Genomic DNA, 21,802 nt, shown 5'->3' with positions numbered 1-21,802 from the left:
TAGGTCGACATTACGACGGTTAATCCATTTTATTACGTTTGGACATTAGATACCTATACTTTTTTCAGGAAATTTTATCTGGCACGGAATACTCTATTTATCCATTTCATGTGTTGTGCTAAGGAGGTAGAAGATTTCTTCGTGGAAGAAGCTTTGATATCTGTGTTTCAGAACGATTACTATCTTTTGCATATCGTGATAATGATTCCCCCTAACTGTCCAGGAGGTATGATTACTGTTATTATTTATTCACCTGTCACTAAGTTGAAAAATACCTATCAATATATTATATTCTAAGCACTGAAGACATTGATTAAGTTACTTACATAACAGTGTTAAATTGCTTTACCTAAGGAAAAAAATAAATATCGGTCTTGCTGCCTCAAATTATGCCACGTTACCTATGAATAAATATTATACTATTTATATGTATTTGCAGAGTTTTATCTAAAATACAATTCGTTCAGAAAACGCAATTTCTATAAATATTGTGCTCAGAAACATGAAGATACTGACTGTAATTACTGCTTTTACACAGCTGTGCGTCAAGATTTTTGTCCGAAATTGAAAATTCGGCGTGCTGTGTGAGTATTGCAAAAAAATATTTCATGTAACTATACTTAGAGCTTAATTTGTATACTGACTCTTTGAATGTTTTAACCGAAATCCCAAAGGAAAGAGGTTGATGTTTACCTTACGCTGTTCAGTGGCTACTGCACTTATTTATGAATCCCTTTCTGAAGTTGGGTACAGGATGCATTGCTTCTTATGAAGGCTAAGTAAGAACGCATCAGCTAAATATGTAAAATGTTTACTTTGCCTTATAAACTCAAACATACCAGAAATAGTCGTGGTCGTAGCTTAAGTCTAATAACATTTTTTTCTTTTATAAGTATTTATTAACAGCCAAAAAGGCAATATGTTGATTTGGTATTTATTTTATTAGCGAAGAGGACAACGATGATATAACAGCTATTTTGGATAAGAAATGTCCGAAATTGAAAGATTTGTATGGAGATTTTTATATCAGCGAGATCATCGGGCGTCATCCAGAAATGAACAGAAAAATCATCGTTGCTGATGCAAGTATCTAAACCTTAATAGGAGTCTTAGTTGGCAATATATTAGTTAGTTGGTAATAATCGAATCGAAAATATTGATATTTTTCATGACACATGTCTTGGTCTCAAAAATAAATTTAAGACAAAATTTATTTCATTGTAAGAATTTATAGATAGTATCTCTACATTTACATACATTTTTTTCTTTTTATTTTACTTATATTATATACTATTAATAACTAAATTATAACTGCTTTAACAGTAATACTAGATTTAAGAGATTGCTGTACATGCCTATAATTGGCTTACATATAAGTATTATCTGTCTGGTTGTATGTTCAATGTAAATGTGTTTATATGTTTTGCTGTTGGTATGTCTAAATAAATAAATAAATAAAAATAAAAATAATATAATTATGATCATCCGTGACTAGCATTAAACTCGTTTCCTACTGCTCTTAAGTACATACATTACATACAACAATTTTATTATTTATATTTATTATTGCTAGAGTCAAAGTATAGCCGTTGGAGTGATGTGCCTGAATTCTGATATTAATTACGAAGCACTGCAAAAGACTTACGAATTGGAGCCTTATCACGGCCTTGTGAAAACTACGAGTGTGGAAAAAGAAAAAATCAAACGAAATAATATGTTACTACGGATATTTGGGTATATACTTCTTTAGTATTCGTTTTTACTTATACACTTTTATTTATATTGCCTTTTTTAGTTCCTATGTAGGTATATGAGGGTCAAATCTTGCATTATTATTGATACAAAAAAATGGCATCATTGAAAAGTAATCTTGGACTTTTAAAATACAAGGAAGCTGTTTGTGAACCAGACCTTTATTTCTAGAGAACCAATAATGATGGGCAACTGGAGTCCATTTGAGCAAATCACAAAGTGCGAAGCCATTCCGATTGCAGATGTAAGTATTTAAAGTCATTTCAATCTCTACAATATTACGCTACGAAAATAAAGAAATTTTCAAGGTGCTTTTAATATTTTTTTGAAATTCTACAAAGGATCCCTCGAGAGAGAAATTGGTGGTTACGAAGACGCCAAAATCTTTGAGTAGAGTTTATTTTGGCCATGACGCAATGACACAAAGTATCGACAATTTTTACATACGACAGCAGCAAAGTTCGGAAGAATATAGCGAGAAATTCTACTTAAATTCCCCTCCTTTGCACTGCAAGTCTGATCACAGTGTAGTAGAGTTGCTCGAAGAAGATCCATTTGATTACGAAATAGTTAATATTGATACTGCTTTGTTGGCGATACCTGAAGTTCTTTCGTGCGATAAATTGTAAGTAAAGTTAGTGTAAAGGTAACACCTATTGTCACCAATAGTAATTGAACAGTTTGCACTGAATGATTTGAATTAAACTATTTTTAATGATATTTTTATATAGTCTATCCATACGGGAAAAGATATAATATAAGGAAAGGAAAGGAAGTGTTCACATTGCATTAAAATCTAACTTCACTTTTGACAAAAGTTCGAAAGAGAGGATCTTATAATTATCTTATCTTATTGACTATACCTAATCTCTCGCATTGAGCTTATAAATGTAGAAAAGTTTAGAAAACATCGATAGCGTGATTCACGATAGAGTGGCGCTATCTTTTATCGAGTTGCGGGAGGTCACCATAACAGTTTTATAGACAATTTATCTAACGGTAAGTAAATGTTATTTTATAAGGACAAGGTAAATTATAAATATGCAATGTATTTTTCAAATACCTGCATTTTTCTAAGAAAACAATTAATGAATCTTGCGAGTTAATTAAGTATACATTTTTAGATCATTTCCGAAGAGTATAAGTCCGAGACAGTCTGGTATCTCCCAAATTCAAGAAAGTTTTAAACGTAAGGCTTTATAAATCTAATTATATATTTTATATGTCTGTCATTAGATGCCAGAAAATCTACCGTCCTTTAGTTTGATAAAATATCAGCCAATTATAGTATTCATTATGACTACACACACACACACACACACGCACGCACGCACGCACGCGCGCACACACACACACACACACAAACACACACACACACACACACACACATAGTGGGTATTTATGTTCTTGTGTTTAAATATGAACCTTTTAAGGTTACCTTTAGGTACTTATTTAAAAGAGGTATGATTCAAATATATTTGTTTTCATAGGAAGAATGTCTACGTACAAAAGGACTCCAGCACAAGAACCCGTTCGTATGAAATACGATGGTGAACCAAATGCCTTTATGATTGAGTTATTTGGATTCCGTGAAGACATTGATGAAAGGTACTTTATGTGGTCATTTTACATGGCTAAAGGATTAAATATTCATAACATATTTTATGATTTGGCTTTTGAACTCATTACTACCTATTTTAATTCAAGTTTGAAACCAGAAGAATTTTTACTTTTCATAAAAATATATCTAAATGTAATATTATTTTTTCCTTAATCTTTCAATACAAATACATAAAAATAAATAATACATTGGTTTCGTAAATTGCAATGAGTAGGTAATGTACCTAGTTATTAGGTAATATGTATATTTCATGAAGTTATTTATTATATAAAGTTGATTTACGATTAAAACAACTATTTAGACCTCTATTTATCTTTATCCGTTATCATTATTTATTATGTATAACTTGTATTTCACAAAAGGAACGGCTACGACTTATTGGAGGCGGCTTTTGAAATCATGAACAAATATGACTACTGTATTATTAGAACACCTTGTGACGAAAAAAGCTTTCCGTTGCTGCAACATTTTTCTGTGAGCTTCTGTTTACATATTTTATGGATCTATAATAGAAATATATTTTGTTATAAATAGTAATTGAACTGGCATTCTGTCTGTTTCAGTTTGTCCCATATAAACCGAATGTTTGCAGTAAATATGCTCTCTATGTTGCTCACAGAAGTTCTGTGATAAGGTTTGTATTACAAGAAGCATATTTGACCGATACATATTATAAGTATATTTTCTAAGTGAGATTGAAGTGTGATTAAGAAAAGCCAGTATTAATCAAATTGCGAGTATGTTAAATCTGTATCTCTTAATAAATCTTGATGGAATTGGCAGTTTTTTTTTGCCGAAAATTTGTGATAAAATATTTTTGGAAAGTACTATATTATAGGTAGGGTATTAAAAGACTGTAATATTGTCATTAATTAAAATAAGTCATTATGAGATTATAATTTAATGTAATTATTATTAATTATTTAAATAACTTACTCAATGCCAATTCGAAGTATTAATTATCTATTTTGCTCTTTAGTAAATTACGAGTGAGAAGAGCAGAAATAATCGACATACCACAGATAGCGCAACTCATGCACAGTTTAGATGGAAAGCAAACTATTTGGAGCGTAGAAGACACGATATTGAGGAGGAATAAGCTTGAAGCTTATGTTTTCTTGAGTGGTGTTTCGCTAATTGGCGTTGGTATTTTGGAGTATGTTGTTATTCATGCCTGTCGGTTATTAATCCATATAAACAATATTTCTAACTGTCGCAACCTACTTTAACAAATCACTAAACATCAATAATAATGTGTAGTTTTTTTTCTTAAACGCCAAATGCATTTCTAGATCGTCTTGAAATGATCTAAGTTTTGATGAATGAGTAAGTGAACAAAATTTCGAACCTTTATAGTTCAGGTTTTTGTCGATCTTTGCTCGGCAATATATTGCATAGATTGATTAATTAATAACAGGCTCTGTCGGATCTTTTAGGACACCCACTTAGCCTACTATAATAACACTTTAAATAGTCGTCCATATAATCTAATAACATACATATTTCAGACCTCCAGAACACATAGATATCCTCCGAGCCAAGTTCAACATGGGTCCGTACCGCATCCACAAATACCATTGTTCTGGAAGGGACTTAAATGCTGGCTTCTCTACATTGAAAGTGGTTCTAGCGTACCCTGCGTTTGAACCACATTATCGATTCTTTATCCGTGATATGATGCGCCAATCTAATGTTACCACTTTGTTGTGGTTGACTGGTTATAGGAACAAATGGGTAAAATATTGAATTAGCATTGTTTCGAAGTGTTGCATTTAAAAGGTTTAAGATTTTTTTTTATTTTTTTTTACATTGGAGCAAGTAGAATGTGCCCCATCCAGTTCTTCCCAATTGTACAGAGATCCATACCCAGTGATAAGAAGGTGAAATATATGAAGGTGGTAGAACCCTTTGTGGTTCGACTACGGCGGTACCACAGCCACACCTATTTCTGCGTAATAACACCAGTGTTAAGCATAGCTGTGTTTTGGTTTGAAGGGTCTGGTAAGGGAGACATCATTTTCCCAGGCGTTCCAGCTTAGTCCTCAAAGGTAGCTGCGCATCTAATCACGTACCTCACGTAGGAATCTAAGCTTATGTAGGGTTGCCAGCCACTTACCATCAGCTGGACTCCAGGTTCGTCGCTACTTACATATGATAAAATAGGTCTAAAAACGCTTGCAGAAAATAGCAGTAACACGGGCATGTCTCTTGACTACTATTAAAACGAAGTTCTTATTGCACATTTCATAGAGCTACAGTAGATTAGATCGCTTACGTTTATTCACTTTACGTTTTATTGTAGGTCATTCAAAAAGCTAATTCTGTGGCCTCTTCTATGGTACCGCTTTTACCTAGGAAGTACGAATTGGATCCTGAACATGTAGATGACGTCCAATTTGCAAAAGATTTGTCAAGTACACTGTAAGTTATTACATTAGTAATATTCCTATGATTTTAGGTTGCCATTTTTTACCGCTAGGTGCGTTATTACAGCACAACTAAGTTCATGTCGTTTCTTGCTATCCAATTTTTGAGACTTTATTTCGGGTCCCAACTTTAGCATAAATAAACAAGAAAAAAATACAAGGACTTCGCTGTGAAAAATAATTTTCCGTCTTTAACTACTAGGTTTCGCGTTCTTTCCAATAAAAAAAAAAAACAAAATACGATTTCAATTCTTGCTATATATATAAAAATAACTCCTTGGACTTGCTATATATAGAAAAATTGCTATATATAGTGATAGCCTAGTGGTTAAGAAACCCGGCCTCTCGATCGGGGGGTCCGAGGTTCAAATCCCAGGCATGCACCGCTAATTTTTCAAAGTTATGTGCGTATTAGAAATTAATTATCACTTGCTACACGGTGAAGGAAAATATTGTGAGGAAACCTGAATACCTGAGAGATTATTAAAAAAAAATCACAAAGGTATGTGAAGTCTACCAATACGCACTTGGCCAGCACGGTGGACTATGGCCTAATCCTTCTCATTCTGAGAGGAGACCCGGGCCCAGCAGTGGGACAGTAATGGGCTGATGATGATGATGATGATAGAAAAATAACCATCCGCCTGTAACTGTGATTTACCAATTAACACAAGCAACATGTTTTTCGGATATGACCTATACATGGTGGATGTTAAAAAATGTAATGAATTTCTTGCAGCACATCGTTCAGTGCGTGGTTTATGAACAAGAAAATGACTACTATTCCTAAGGTCAATATAAATACGAGAATAGTTATTATTGGCTCCTCTAGAACCGCCATTTCTTTTATTAATAAACTCATTTTTAGGTAAGTCAAATTATACTATTATCGTGCATATTTTAGTAAATTACTTACTTTTTTCTGTACCTGTTAGAATTTCCACATTTTAGTTAGCTCATAGGAACTTGATAAAAAGTCAGTATTTAGTCAGATTAAAGGTATTAATATAGGTAAAAATTAATGGGACAAGTCTTCCAATAGTTACTATAATACATCCGACCGACAGACAGGGTCAAAATAATGAATTTATGTTCTTTTGTGTAATTATTATTCACGGTCACTATAACGCCAGGCATCGTAGTTTACGTAGTAACTTTTTATTAATCTGTGTCGTAGTATCGAAATCTCTATTAAGCCTCCTTTAATCAAAACTTTAATCGAAATATCCTCAGTGATACATCATCCTATTTAATGTTTACGAACGTGACGCTAATATCGAAGGGCGGGCTGCCCTACGTCCGCCGGTCGAAGGGCGTTGCCGAGATGATGTTCCTGAAACGACAACGTGGAGGCGAGAAGTTCCTTAAAACCGTTCCCTACACATACTACGTTAATGTCATACAGGGCACTATGGTTGATATAAATAAGTAAGTTTTATTTATTACTAATTTTAAGTTGCAATTATGCAATATTGTTATAATAAATAGTTTATAGGTTGGGAGTAAAGTAAACAGTGCCTCGATGTCTGGTTTAAAATCTAATATATAAAATTCTCGTGTCACAGTTTTCGTTGCCATACTCCTCCGAAACGGCTTGACCGATTTTGATGAAATTTTTTGTGCTTATCCGGTATCTATGAGAATCGGCCAACATCTATTTTTCATCCCCTAAATGATAAGGGTTGTTCACCCTTAACATTTTTCGGGTCAGCAAGTAAGTAATATTAGTTCTTACTTCTTACTTGCTTTACCTTTTATGAAAGTGCGTCAAAACCGGTTCGGATAGGATAAGCAGACGGGTATTTTTTTATATTTTATATCTTTTACATAAGGACAATTTATTAACATGGTATACACAAGACAAAATTATTTTTAAATATTTGTATTGAAAAGTTTGTCCCGTATTTTGTAGCGCTCGTAGTTCTTACAGTACGAGTATGAGGCACGAGAAAGATATGAATATATATTGAATTATATCGTGCTGTCATGTTTAAAAAATTGTAAGTCCGTAATTGGCTGTAAGAAATACTATATAAGAAATGTATTTGTATGATTTTAAGAGCTGTGGAGCTTGTAATAATTAAATAAATAAGTATATTCGTTTATTATAGGAAAGAAAAATACATAAAATTAGCGAATGGCTCCAAGTGCTACTATGATATGTTGTTCCTATTATTCGGGAAGCAATATCAACATCCCAGTTATTTGAAAGGTCCTTTGCAACGCGAAAGAGCCATTAGGTAAGTCATAATACCTTTAATGTAGTTCTTGGACCACATTTTTAATATTTTATAACATATTCTGTTATAACGTTATAACACTAAAATAATAAAACGTTAGAAAAGTGCACATTTATAACGCTTTATAAATGAAATATAAATAAGGTGATAGTGCTATGATATTCAATGGACTTTCAACGTTACCGAACTCATGTAGGACATCAATACAATCTAGGGTTGAATACATATGTTCATGGGCCCTAATGATCACTTATCATCGGATGACCTGCATGCTCGTTTGTTACTTCTCTATTATTAAAAAATATGTTAAATGTACTACGAAATAGAAATAAATATCATCAATTACAGGGTTGGTACATTCCAGTACACTCCACTTGATGTACCGTCGCAACGTGAGGCGATAGATACAAATTATGACACCCCTGACAATGTCTTCATAATCACTTCTATGGCAGATGCTAATAAAGCGCTTCAGTACGTTAATACATTACTTGCTCAATATAGAGACTGTAAGTATTGTCAAATTTGTAATGATATTTTTATGATTCGAGGCAAATATTTCTTTGTTAGTATGTGAAATTATAACTTGTGATTATATGTCGACCGATGATCATAATCCGAGTGATGGAGTGTTCACCATACCGTTCTCACGTGCTAAACGTTTCGGGTTCGATTCCTGGCCAGACAGACATCAGAACGATGAATTTGGATATCTGTTCGGGTCCGGGTATTTGTGTATTCGTCTTTGGATGCATCCATAGCTCCCACGTCACAGGTAATCTTAGCGCGAGGTTGTGCGTGTAGAACGCGTCTATTAATTATTTTATATATTTTAAGTACTTAAATACTTTTTATTCTCTCAGACCTCACTAAGTTTTGTAGGTGCCAAGAACATGCGAGGAGCTTTACCTGACAGGGATAGAACCCGGACCTCCTTACATGACACATCGGCATGAAACTGCCATAACTGGTTTCATTTTACGCAATCAATTGTTTCAGATAACATTATTGTATACGGCGCTTGTATTCATGCGTATTGTTGTTTAAGTGCCTTACTACAGATGAAAGTTCCGGGACAGAATATTATATTTGTTGAGCCGTTTCCACCAGAAAGTCCTACAAAAACTAGAGTGTCAGTGTTTTGCAACGATTATGTGAGAATTTTCATATACTTTGATGTTAGTTCTCAAATATAAACTTTAACTCAATGATGATGAACTATGTGTGTAAAGTATGGTTAAAATAATGCTTAGTAGTGTTTGTAGTGCATCGTAGATTTGCAATGTGTGATGATAGAAGCTAAGTAAGCTTATTACACGAGTCATTAACATATAGTACCTACCTGCCTCTATTTATTTTATTTTAATAAGTTTTTGTACACAAAATAAATCATACAATACAGAAGTCATAGAAATAGGTACAAAGGATTGCTTATTCCAGAATGGAATTTCTTCCAGCAACCCTGGGACAGGAATGTGTATGCGAAAGGGAAGATTAGTGTGCAAAAAAATATTAATATTTGTAATAGATTTAGTAGTATTTGTAATAGATGTTCTCGAGTGACGTTTTACCTGCTTTCTTGTTTCGAAAAGACATATTGACTTAATATGGCTTATTCTATTTATAAAATATGCAAGCAGACTTATGGTAATAAGTAAAACAATATACAAGTATAAAATTAATCAATTATTATAACTTAATTTATTTAGGTCTTCCTTAAAAGATACTTAAAATTGTTTCTTCGTAGGTCGATAATGAAATTAAGGAGATGCTAGATCGCCTAAAGATCAATGTATATCGATCCTTTTATTTCAATAAATGGATAACGGATTTCTTCAACGTAGCCACCCATGTAGAGTTCCTATCTAACTTCAAGCTGTTGCGCTTGGATTGCGGTGCGTTTTTCTATTATGGAAAACGGAGTGTTGATGAGCAAGCGTTTATTGGTAAATCAATATTGTTGAAGTATTTACTTGTACTGTACTTGAAGTTACTGAATTGCATGAATGTTATACAAAGTAGCTATATATATAGTATATAAATAGCTATAAATAGCTATATATAGTTATAATATAGGAGTAGCAGACGAGCATGCAGTCTACCTGATGGTAAGTGGCTACTGCCGCCCATGAACATCTGTAATCAACCCCAGATAGGATTAGATATTACCACCTGAGGTCGGCCACAGATGCGCCGCTACCCCTAAGGACTAAGCTGGAACGCCTCGTAAAAGTCTGTCTCCCTTACCACACCCTTCAAACCGGAACACAGCAGCGCCTAACACTACTGTTATTAGGCAGAAATAGGTGTGGCGGTGGTGCCGCCGGAGAAGAACCACAAAGAGTTCTACCACCTTCAAAAAAATAAGAATTAGAATAAATCAGTTGGACCTTTGCAGCTATTAACAAAAGCGGAATGGCCTACGACGGCGGTATAATCATAGACCACGAGTTCAGGACATTAGATCCAGCTATATACGCAGCGGGAACAGCCACCAGGTATAACAGGAGATACTACGCTGAATCTAAACGACAGAAGTATTACGATTCGCGTGAAGTTGGCGAAAAAGTAAGAGTTAGAAATATACCTGTTTCGAAATATAGGGTGAATCTCCATAACGTGCACATATTGAAACAGGCAAAATTAAACCGCATTTTGTCGACAAAAAAAAATTTTTTTTTTTGGGTTTTACGACTCTTAGTTTAAAAGTTATAGCGATTTATTTACTTCAGGTACACGATAGGTAGTCGTAAAACCCAAAAAAAAAATTGATTTTTTTTTATATATTTTTGTCGACAAAATGCGGTTTTACTTTGCCTGTTTCAATATGTGCACGTTATGGAGATTCACCCTGTATACAAACCTACCTATTTACTTTAAGTGAAAAAAGTTCGAAATATACTTTTTTACCTTAAGTTACAGGTTGTACGTAAGTGTTAAAGTAGGTACTTTATTTCTTAACCTACCAGAGATTTCGTATTAAGACCGTGCTCTGTACTGAAAGCCAAAATTTACATTAGGCACTGAGCTCTATCTATATATTATACATTAATTATTACTTGCGGCGAAAAGTAACATCTTAAGGAAAACTGCTTAAATAACAAATATTATTTAAAAATGTTTTCAAAGGTAGGTATGTGAAGTTTACCAATACACATTTGGCCAGCGCGGTGGACTATTGCCTAACCTTTCTCATTCTGAGAGGCTTGTGCCCAGCAGTGGGATAGTTATAGATTGATGATGATGATTGAGCTATCACCTCTTTGCTACGATCAGTATCTTAATAAGTATTTACTTTATATTTGTAGTGTACATGATCTGGACTTAGACAGTTTAAATAGTCATTTCTCTAACACTTCTTGCATGGAAAGCAGAATTAAAAAAGATACCTTAAATCATCTATCACTTTTTCCCAAACTTAATTCTCCGTCTTTTTCTTTTAGTCAATTTGCTGATCGTGACGTTGAGAGGGCTATACTCTCCATTTCCTCGGACGCAGTCGGAAGTGACAGCATTAGCCGTAAGATGATCACTCCTCTCCTTGATCTACTCGTCCCTATTATATCATTTATCCTTAACCAATCTATAGTCAAGAACGCGTTTCCAACTCCCTGGAAAGACGCTCAAATTATTCCTATTCCTAAAAAATTGGAACCTACTTCCTGTTCCAACTATAGACCTATTTCCATACTTCCTTTCTTCTCTAAAGTCCTTGAGCGTCTTATCCACCAACAACTACACTCCTATCTTTCCAACCATGCTCTTTTAAATCCTATGCAATCCGGCTTCCGTATTGGTCATAGTACGGCTACTGCTTTACTCAAAATCACTGATGACATACGGGAGGGGATGGATAACCAACAGCTCACGGTGTTGACGCTGCTGGATTTCAGTAATGCGTTTAACACCGTGGACTTCGACATCTTATTGGCAATTCTTCGTTCCCTCAACGTATCTCCGACAGCGATTGAATGGTTTCGCAGTTACTTGTTTGGACGCCGGCAACGTGTACAAGTTAAGGATTCTTTCTCTGATTGGACTAGTACTGGAGCCGGTGTCCCACAAGGTGGCGTGTTGTCCCCTTTGCTCTTTGCTATCTTCATAAATTCTATTAATCTCAATCTCTCTTCTCTCTACCATCTGTATGCAGACGATCTACAAATTTATCAAAAAACATCTTTAAATAATTTACATCATACTATAAATTCTACCAACGCGGATCTAACTTGTATTTCAAACTGGAGTAGGTCATTTGGGTTAAAATTAAATGCCGAGAAATCCCAGGCTATAATTGTAGGTAGTTCGAGGCTGGTGGCTAAAATTGATTGGTCTGAGCTTCCATCTATCACCTTGGACAATGTGGCTATTCCTTTCAGCAGTCAGGTAAAAAACCTAGGCCTGCATATTGATCAGAGCCTGTCCTGGGTACCGCAAATTGCCGAGGTAAGTAGGAAGCTGTTTGCCGCGGTTGGATCGCTGCGGAGACTAAAAAATTTACTACCCGTTCCTACTAAAATTATGCTTGCGCACTCCTTGCTTCTACCGATTCTTGACTATGCCGACGTGTGCTACGTTGACATTACCGAAGAGCAACTTAATAAGCTTGAGCGCCTTCAAAACTTATGTATACGGTTCATATTTGGCCTTCGTAAATATGACCACATTTCTGAATACCGCACTAAACTCAAGTGGCTCCCCATTCGTCTTCGTCGGAATGCTCATATTTTGTCACTTCTCTACCGCGTGCTATTTGACCCGAATTCTCCTCCTTACCTTAAAAGCCGTTTTAATTACCTCCACTTAGCCCATGTCCGCTCTTTACGTTCCACAAATAACCTCGTCCTCAGCACTCCTATGCACTCTTCCTCTTTCTACAAAAAATCCTTTACTGTTGTTGCTGTCCGTCTCTGGAATTCTCTCCCTAAAGCTATCCGTCTATCCAGCTCCTTGCATATTTTTAAGAACCAAGTCAAGGCTCATTATTTGCAGCTTTGACTTGGTTTCCTTCTTCCTCTTATCCCTTCTTCCTCACATCATATTTCCTTCTTACGTTTCCATTTGTGCCTCTATTGCGCCGTTTACATGTATTTATGTATATACTTTCTTTATGTATGTGTACACCCTACCTTTTCACGATCTCATATATCTTAAACTCCATCCCAAAGGTTGTCTGGAAGAAATCGCTTCTAAGCGATAAGACCGCCTATTTGTATACTGTCTCATGTATTGTTTTATATGTTGCTTATATTTGGTGTACAAATAAAGAATATGTTGTTGTTGTTGTTGTTGTTGTGTATTGAATTATTCCTTCAATATCTATTATAGCTTGGGGAACAAATACGAAATCAGTTAGATCCTCTGTTTACGGAAAAACAAAATGCAAGAAAACAGTCTGTGAAATTTTCGCTCGACACTATCCTGCAACCACCTACGGACAAAGTGAACAGCATTCAAGGAGCTGAGGAAAATACAAACAGAAACTCATCGTTAGTAATTGATTGGAAAAATTTTAGAATCACGCTTGATCTTAAGAGGTTACTGTGGCTTATGGATAAATTATTTCCTTTTTTTAACACATGTCGTAGAATAATCTGGAACTTCTGTAATCAGCTAAGTAATTTAATTCAGGAATCGTTAGGAGATTCTGTTTCCTTATAAAGAAAACTATTGACCACATAACTCTTTAATTGTCATCATCAAAAAACCCAAACTGGTGGTTATGTTCAAAATCGATATAAATACGGTAGCATGTACTTTGCTACGATTAAAAATATTACAAATAAATCATATTTTCATTGTTTAATAATTTTCTGCCAAAAGATGTGATAGTGATTTTTATTGTTTAACATTTTCCTTTCAAAAGCTGTGACGATGCAGAAACATACAAGCTCCCAGATTTTAAAATGCCAAGAGTGACACACTGCACACTACCTGGGGATCTACAGTACTTAGAAGTTCGACCTCCGGCGGCAAAGATTCCTCATCATTATGTACAATCTTTGCAATACAATGTAGGTCATATTTTTTCACTTAGTTTAGATTTTTTATTATATAGGATGTAATATATCAGACGAGCATGCAGTCCACCTGATGAGAAGTGGCTACTGCTGCCCATGGACATCTGTAATTTACTCTAGATAGGATTATATTCCTACCTGAGGTCGGCGACAGATGCGCCGATACTCCTGAGGACTAAGCTGGAACGCCTCGAAAAAGTATGTCTCCCTTACCACACCCTTCAAACCGGAACACAGCAGCGCTTAGCACTGCTGTTGAGGCAGAAATAGGTGTGCCGGTGGTGCCGCCGGAGTAGAACCACAGAGGGTTCTTTTTTATATTATTTTTAGTTATAACGTGGGCGCTCTAAAAATAAATTTATTTTAGTTATAAATGTTTGAAATTTTCAGGGGCTCGTCATGGAAACATTTAAATCTGGTTATTTCAAGTTACGCCTAACCAATGAACTCATTGTTGACGGGATAACATGCCTCACTAGTAAAAAATATCCATTGGACGATTTTGTCAACCTCTACGGCCTTTCAGCTGTTGTCCTTAACAATGTTCATTTGCGTTATACTGTAAGAATTAACTTATTATAATTATATTTAGTACTATTACTAATATAGGTGCAATTATATATAGCCTAGTGGTTAAGGAAGATCTCTAGATCGAAGGGCCCGAAGTTCAAATCCCAGGCACGCAGTTTTGATTTTCCAAAGTTATGTGCGTATTACAAATTAATGATGACTTGCTTAAATGGTGACGGAAAACATCGTGAGGATACCTGCATAAGTAGGTCCTTGAGAAATCTAAAAAAATGTTTTCAAAGGTATGTGAAGTCTACCAATTGTCACTTGGCCAATGCGGTGGACTATGGCCTAATCTTTCTCATTCTGCGAGGAGACTCGTGCCCAGCAGCGGGACAGTAATGGGTTGATAATGATAATAATTATCATAATCGAATATAATTATGATATTCGATTTGTAACGTTATTCGTTATTTTCGATTATGATAAATTGACTGCTATATTCGTCGTTATATATCATTTGGTAACGTTATTTATGTAAGTATATTTTCAGGCCAAACATCTGGATAACTTTTACGAATTCTTTCGCGCTCCATGGGCTGTATTTTTGTATCATGATCAGACAGATGAGCTGTTTGCAATGGTGAAGGAGTTATTACCAAAGGTACCTTATTTATTAATAGCACTTCATTACGATCTAGTCGTATAGTTTATGTCTACAATCTTAATATTCAGATACTTTTGATTAAAAAAATACTCTCTAAAATTGGTTTACCACTTAATTTGCAAAAATTTGCTTCCACAAAAAAAACAAGAAAAAATAAAAAGGTTTTATATCTATTGCGTATGGGAGTTAATATAATCGTAAATAGTTTATTTTTACTTTATAATTAAGGTGTTTTAAATTACTTCTAGGTTCTATAGTACATACGATATTAATGTAAATTGTTTTACTCTATAATTAATACGGCTTATTACTTTAGGGTCAACATCAAGGCGACACATTGCGGGATGGTTTTCGCGCAGTTGCAAGGAAGCTGAGCAAAACGGTAATTTCAATTGTGTGATCCTAATAAGACTTTCAGTAATTATACTATGAACAGATCTATATAAAGTTATTTTTCGAGGTATGGCAAATAAAATTATTGCTTGATTTAGCATGAACTGCCTAAGATCAGTATGTCCAAATTAGTTTGATTAGACTTACATGCGGCTATGGTTCCTATACTAGCTTTTGGTTATAATATATTCTGGGCCGATTAGATGATAGCTTTAGAACTAAGCTATCACAGAACTAAGCTTTTACAGTTACAGTCCCTTAGCTAGTTAAAAACGATAGAAAATGTTGTAGAGAAACCTATATCTTGAGATCTATCTAAGCTCGAGAGTCCTTAAAGTATTTTGCAAAAGTACGAAGCCTGCTAATTTCTACTTGTATAGTGTTGTGCACTATTTTGTTAAAGATTGAAGTGTTTCTGAGAAAATATTATGTTCAATAATGATATAATAAATAAATGGGTCCATAATTGATCTGTAGACAGGCATTTTTAATACTAAACGTAAATTTATAAGTAAGAAAGAACTGAATAAAATCTGATTCTAGGAATCATTCACGGCTGACACAAAACTCGCTCTCCGGTCTAACTTCGAGCAGTCTCCCCATATAGAAGCTATTACCGACTACGTGATGGAATGGGTTTCGGAGAATGATATCCTCTTACCAATGTACTTGCAACCCTCTAATAAAAGTTACACGTACGATATACAACGCAATCCAGCGTTTAAGAAGAGGAAGCGTAGTCTTACGAAGATGCTGTCTGCTGTTTTTTAAAGCTAAATTGAAAATAAAGTATCTATTTAAAAATGCTCTTAGTTTCTTATATGATATGATTTTAGTTATATAGCATAGACTATAGTCAACAATACATTACTATATTATACGTTGTGAGTGCATGACATGTGCATGAATATAATATGTAAAATTTGTAATTTGAATAAGACATCAATATGAAATTACTTTTATTTATCTCCTTACCAATAGGAATGTATAAAATTAATTAGGTACATTTAAAATTGTGGCTAAGACACTTAACGAGACGAAATTTTAAAATTGAAATAAAAAGTTTGGAGTTTATATTCTACTATTCATTATTATGTCGTAATACCTACCTACTTTATGTTTAATGATTAATTGTTTATCTATGCTTTAACCATAAAATAAAAAATATTAATTTATTGATTTTCTTTGTCCATTTTTTATGACGTATCTTTTTTGACTTTGTTGCAAACAAGAAATATTTTTATTATAGGATTAATTTATTTTATTAATTGTATCATCTTCACAAATAATAGAGACAATATGGCCCAACCGAAGCCCTGCAAACCTCCAGTGCTCAATGAGTTATTGATACAGAATGTTAATACGTGGGGCAATGTGCAATATAACATCCCGTTGCGACTGTCCAACACTGAGACACGGACAGGCACGAACATTGCCCTTAGGCACATCCCTGCGATACCTCATAGCTTGGACTGCGTTAGTATATTTGTAATTGAAGTACCAAACGAGCATTTAGTCAACCTGACTTCTCCATAACGAAACACCTAGTGAAGTGGTGGTAGATGTAATGACATTCAAAAAGTACTCTGCAAAGAACCTATTTTGAATTAAAAAAAATGATTTGATTTGGTCTGATAGTAATCACTGCCACACTAATATATCTGTAATTAGAATTACTTACATATAAGATTGGATTCCTCCACAAGCTCGGTCAGTTACGCTGTTTCCCCTAGGCAGTTAGTTGTAATGTTTCCTGATTGTTTATATTTAAAATATATTAAAATTATAATAATCATAATTTTATCCTTTTTTAAAAGGCATCTTTATAAAAAATAATCTTGCTATTTTTTGCGGGAAATATGTGAGAAGGACAATCATAAAACATTTGCATGGGGACGATGGGTATATAAAGACGCGCGTAGATGCTTGTATGTGATATTTGGGCAAGTTTTGGTTATGGTTATGGGACAAGTACATATGTTACTGTGGGTCAATCAACATATAAGTGAAGAATAGTATAAAAATATGTATAAAAATAAGTATCTAGCGTATCAGCCAAGTTCTTATGAAAAAGAACATGTTACATAGCACTGTGCGTGATATAATATTTACAGAAAATAGATGATCCATTACCGGATCGTGTGACCGGACGAGACATGGTAGTGGAAAAGGAGTCCTACAAGACCACCACTGGTGAATACTGCGTGAAGCCCAACCCTAACAAGGCGATGGAGAGAGCTGATTGTGCTATCAACTGCCGACGAGTTATTTTCATGACTGGAGTTGAGAAACGGGCAAGTTTTCATGATTTTGGTCATGCTATAATACATTTTTTTATTCCGGTGACCAATTAATAATTTGCTTACTAAGTTCTGTTAAATGTACAGTTTAAGAATTTTTCAAAAATAAGAATAAATCGAATTAATGCTGGGAATGGCTTAAGTTTTGATACTCGATGAAAAACGGCTTTACCATTAGAGATCAAGGACATAATTTATCGTAAATTCGCTAATGTAATCATCTCTAACGTTACAATAACGCCGGTACTTTGTACTTTAGTAGGTAGCTTAATTACAGTTAGTTACTGTTACTTTATTACAGTTACAAGGAAAAAATATCACCCAACCGATTATGATATCGGAGATGAAAGATAACTTTAGGGGTGTCAAGAAATCGCCAACCGCACCACCAGACCTCATTGTCCGGCCTCCAGACCCTGAGTACATTTTTGACGTAAGCACATCTAGATTACCAAAAAAATGATTTTCCCAAATTTTACAATTACTATTTTTGCTACATTTTCAGCGTTTCGGATTTAACAGTTACGATAAAATGTTTCTATCAAAATATTTTAATTAACACACTATTGGTACATTTTTGTACCAATTTAGAGCTGCCACATGTTTTTTTGTGTGACAGGAGCAGTAAAATCGGCAACTTATTATTATTCCACTGCTGACAAGGGTTTTCTTTCAGTTGAGAGAGATTTAGGCGATGGTCGACCGCGCTGGCCAAGTGCAAATTGGTAGACTTCATACACCTTTAAAGGCTTATTTTTAGCTTTAAATTTATATTGTTTATCTATTTAAACGCTTTTAGCTTTTCGCTTTAAAGGATTATCGTCTTTTTTAATCCTCCCAGACGTGATGGTTTCCAAGTTTTCCTTCACAGTTATAACAAGCGGTAATATATTTCTTATTCGCACATACTTAATTAAAAAAAAAAAACAATTGTATTAGTTTGTAGATCTCCCTCGATTTTTTAATACCATTCTAGGTAGTAGCGTCAGGTCGGAATGAAGTTCCGGTGATACCAGACAGCGCTGGTGGCTTTCGCCGTCTCCTCGACCCTTACGTGTCTACCTATAGAGCGTACCACAAACCTTTCTCTGTAGAAGACCAATACGGGATAGGAGCTAAGGATCAGATTACGTTCTACTCCGAGTTCAATGTGCCTAAGGTAAGCAAGAATTCATGAAACTGTAAGAATATTTCAGGGAGTAACTTTAAGTAACATTTTGTGGAATATTTTTACCATTTTTTTATATTAGAAGGTCGAAACATTTATATCACGGTTATTTTTATTATCCGCGTAGCTATCGTTATTGTCGTCAAAGCTAATTCCTGTAACTAAAGTATAATTATAATTTATCATTATTGCGACGATTAAATTCGTCATCAATATATCATTATTGTAATATCCATTACCATTGGCATCATTGCTTACATTTTCATTGCCACATCACGTAGGTCGCTGTGTAGGGTACAGAAAGATTTTTTTTGTTTGTATATAGTACCAAGTGAGTAATATGTACTTTATATTAATTACGATCTAGCCTAATTTAAGACCAATGAGTAATTCTACGCTAACTTAAACTGCTACATCCTCTGACACTGCACTTCTTTGTTTTAACACATAAGGGAGTAGACACATTGTTCTTATGTTCTATAATGTTTTATCACTATTTCACTAACAATACACTGTGTCATATCACAAGCTCAAAGGGTTTAGTCCGTTTGAGTCTTCTCACTATGGGTACAGTAAGATGTAAACAGAAGAACTTACTTGTAATTTTATTAAACGTTACAATTTGACTTTTTAACCAACTTAATTTTTTGTTCCGAGAAAGCAGTAAAAAGTAATGAACTTATAGAAATCATTAACAAAATCTTTTAGGTTCGTGGCTTCGGTCCACGCCACAAAGAGATATGGATGCCGCTGACCAGTAAAGTGCACAGGGGCATTTATGACAGGATACACGTGAAGAAGGAGTATAAAGAAGTTGCAGCGTGTCACAACCCTGTCAATAATATAAAGGGGTGTGTATATATTTTTATATATTTTTAACATTTTTACAATTGGTCAGTTTTATTTATTAATAAGATATTAAAACAAACTCTGAATGTTCTTTTATAGGTAGTTGTAAATAAAATGAATCTCTGGCATTCATAATCGACCTCTATCAGGTTTTAACATAGATTAGTAAAGATACTTCGCCGCCTTGAAATTGAATGAAGCCACAAATGGCTTATTTTAGTAAGTTATTTTTTTGAATCCTTGACAAATAAAATCATTTTTAGAGAAAATTTACGAATAAATAACTAATTTACGTAATAATTACGTAATTTACGTAATAAATAAATAATTATTTCAAATATTTTAGGGACATTTTAGCACGGAGACGTGGCAAAACCTTTTTTACGCAACTATTTAAATTCTCAAAACTGGGTACATTTTCTTGTTAGGCGTGAGTAATCTTTACTAATCTATGGGTTTTAAATTGAAGTTTGGATACCTGATAGGAGTTTAAGCCAAGTCCAAATTTTGGAGCTTAAGCTTTATTTTAATATACTTATTACTTACGTATATAAGAAAAGAACACAGTTGCTTGCTTCTTCTCCATAACGAAACACCTTGTGAAGTGGTGGTAGTTGACATTCAAAAAGTGCTCTAAAGAACCTATTTAAAATTAAGAAAAAATGATTTGATTATGATTTGCTGACTTGCACAAATGCTCTATAATATAATAAATCCAAAAATTTGCAAGCACAGCGGTACATAACATCTATGTACTACCAGAAAGTGTATGTATTACATTCCTCAATTTATTATTACAGAGTTTTCGAATCAGAAACGAGGAAGCGATTCAAAATACCGTTCGCTAGCTCATCACTAGCTTCTTGGGGTCATGGCGAGGTGTTCGATCTGGCGCCCTTCCCGCCCAACCCTTATCAGACGAACATCGCGCCCTTCATGTACTGCAGTGACTACTGCCACATCGCGCAGGGCACCCCGCCCTATACAGTTATCGATCAACTCAAGCATAATAGGAAGCCACATGGGCATTGCGTGCAAGGGAAGATCGTGTCTAGGGATTATTAGGGTTCGTTTAAATGTACAGACATAGAGCGTATCAGACGCGTGCTGTAACAGACAAAAAAGTATTTTTCTCTACAGTGTATGTAAACGTATTGTAAAACATTTTTTCTAAATATCTTTATACCTACATACGTTATGTCTGTAAATATCTAGGGCTTTATTTTGTATAATTTTTGGTAATAGATATATTTTTCACATAATTATTGTTGTTTATTTACTTCCTAAATCTTCTTAAGCATATTTAATATTGTCATTGACTAATATTTAGCTCTAATATTTTTTTATAAATCGGATTAGTGCATTTAGTATACTAACAAGCACGTTTAATATCTTTTGCATGTAATATACATGCCAAAGATTATACTATTGTTATATTTTTTATCTAGTTGTAATGCAGCAATTTTATCAACTCACTATTTTATAATTAAACAATTATATTTATTGGCCTATTGTTTGCATGCATTTTTCTGTGTTTGGGTATTCATACAACAAAGATTATTTATATGTATCTATCTCACCTACAAGAAGATGCAGCAAAACGTCTAATCTGCAAATAAAAACTCGATACATTTTGTATATTATATTAAATTTTTTAATAATTATCGTTTTTAATAATTATCGTACATATTATGTACATAAATTATATAAAATATTCTCAATGTTAATCATGATCCTCTCGTACAATTCTTTTCTGGAAAAATATTAAAAAAATAATTATTTTTAACGTAAATACTAGTTACGTTCATCATCATTACAATGTATTTAACTCCAGGTCTCAATAAACATTTTCTTAGTCA

The 21,802-nt window shown here is 34.1% G+C and overlaps 1 protein-coding gene across 1 annotated transcript; it reads left to right on the top strand.

The window, feature by feature from the left end:
* The first annotated feature begins 448 nt into the window (after positions 1 to 448).
* LOC140757979 (cilia- and flagella-associated protein 61) lies at positions 449 to 21,184 on the top strand. The gene is made up of 30 exons (XM_073093910.1): positions 449 to 584; positions 947 to 1,082; positions 1,574 to 1,734; positions 1,924 to 1,996; positions 2,094 to 2,377; positions 2,877 to 2,941; positions 3,234 to 3,360; positions 3,736 to 3,847; positions 3,937 to 4,007; positions 4,353 to 4,529; positions 4,882 to 5,107; positions 5,676 to 5,794; positions 6,539 to 6,667; positions 7,033 to 7,227; positions 7,911 to 8,039; positions 8,388 to 8,548; positions 9,039 to 9,193; positions 9,787 to 9,985; positions 10,438 to 10,607; positions 13,365 to 13,525; positions 13,903 to 14,050; positions 14,447 to 14,617; positions 15,120 to 15,230; positions 15,550 to 15,615; positions 16,170 to 16,343; positions 17,741 to 17,920; positions 18,228 to 18,359; positions 18,903 to 19,085; positions 19,803 to 19,945; positions 20,744 to 21,184. The coding sequence occupies exons 2-30, from the start codon at positions 1,056 to 1,058 to the stop codon at positions 21,006 to 21,008; spliced, it is 4,314 nt and encodes a 1,437-aa protein (XP_072950011.1). The 5' UTR covers positions 449 to 584; positions 947 to 1,055; the 3' UTR covers positions 21,009 to 21,184.
* Positions 21,185 to 21,802: the final 618 nt, after the last annotated feature.

Source organism: Epargyreus clarus, unplaced genomic scaffold (genome assembly GCF_041222505.1).
Source record: "Epargyreus clarus isolate Ecla_fem2 unplaced genomic scaffold, WU_Ecla_fem_2.2 ptg000001l, whole genome shotgun sequence".
NCBI lineage: Eukaryota > Metazoa > Arthropoda > Insecta > Lepidoptera > Hesperiidae > Epargyreus > Epargyreus clarus.
This window is presented reverse-complemented; position numbering and strand designations above follow the sequence as displayed.

Bases quoted from the DNA above. Each gene is read 5' to 3' on its own strand.
- LOC140757979 (XM_073093910.1), top strand. From the start codon at position 1,056: ATGAACAGAAAAATCATCGTTGCTGAT. The intron at 1,083-1,573 runs GCAAGTATCTAA...TATTATTGCTAG, and splicing joins GAAAAATCATCGTTGCTGAT to AGTCAAAGTATAGCCGTTGG. The intron at 14,051-14,446 runs GTAGGTCATATT...TGAAATTTTCAG, and splicing joins TACAATCTTTGCAATACAAT to GGGCTCGTCATGGAAACATT.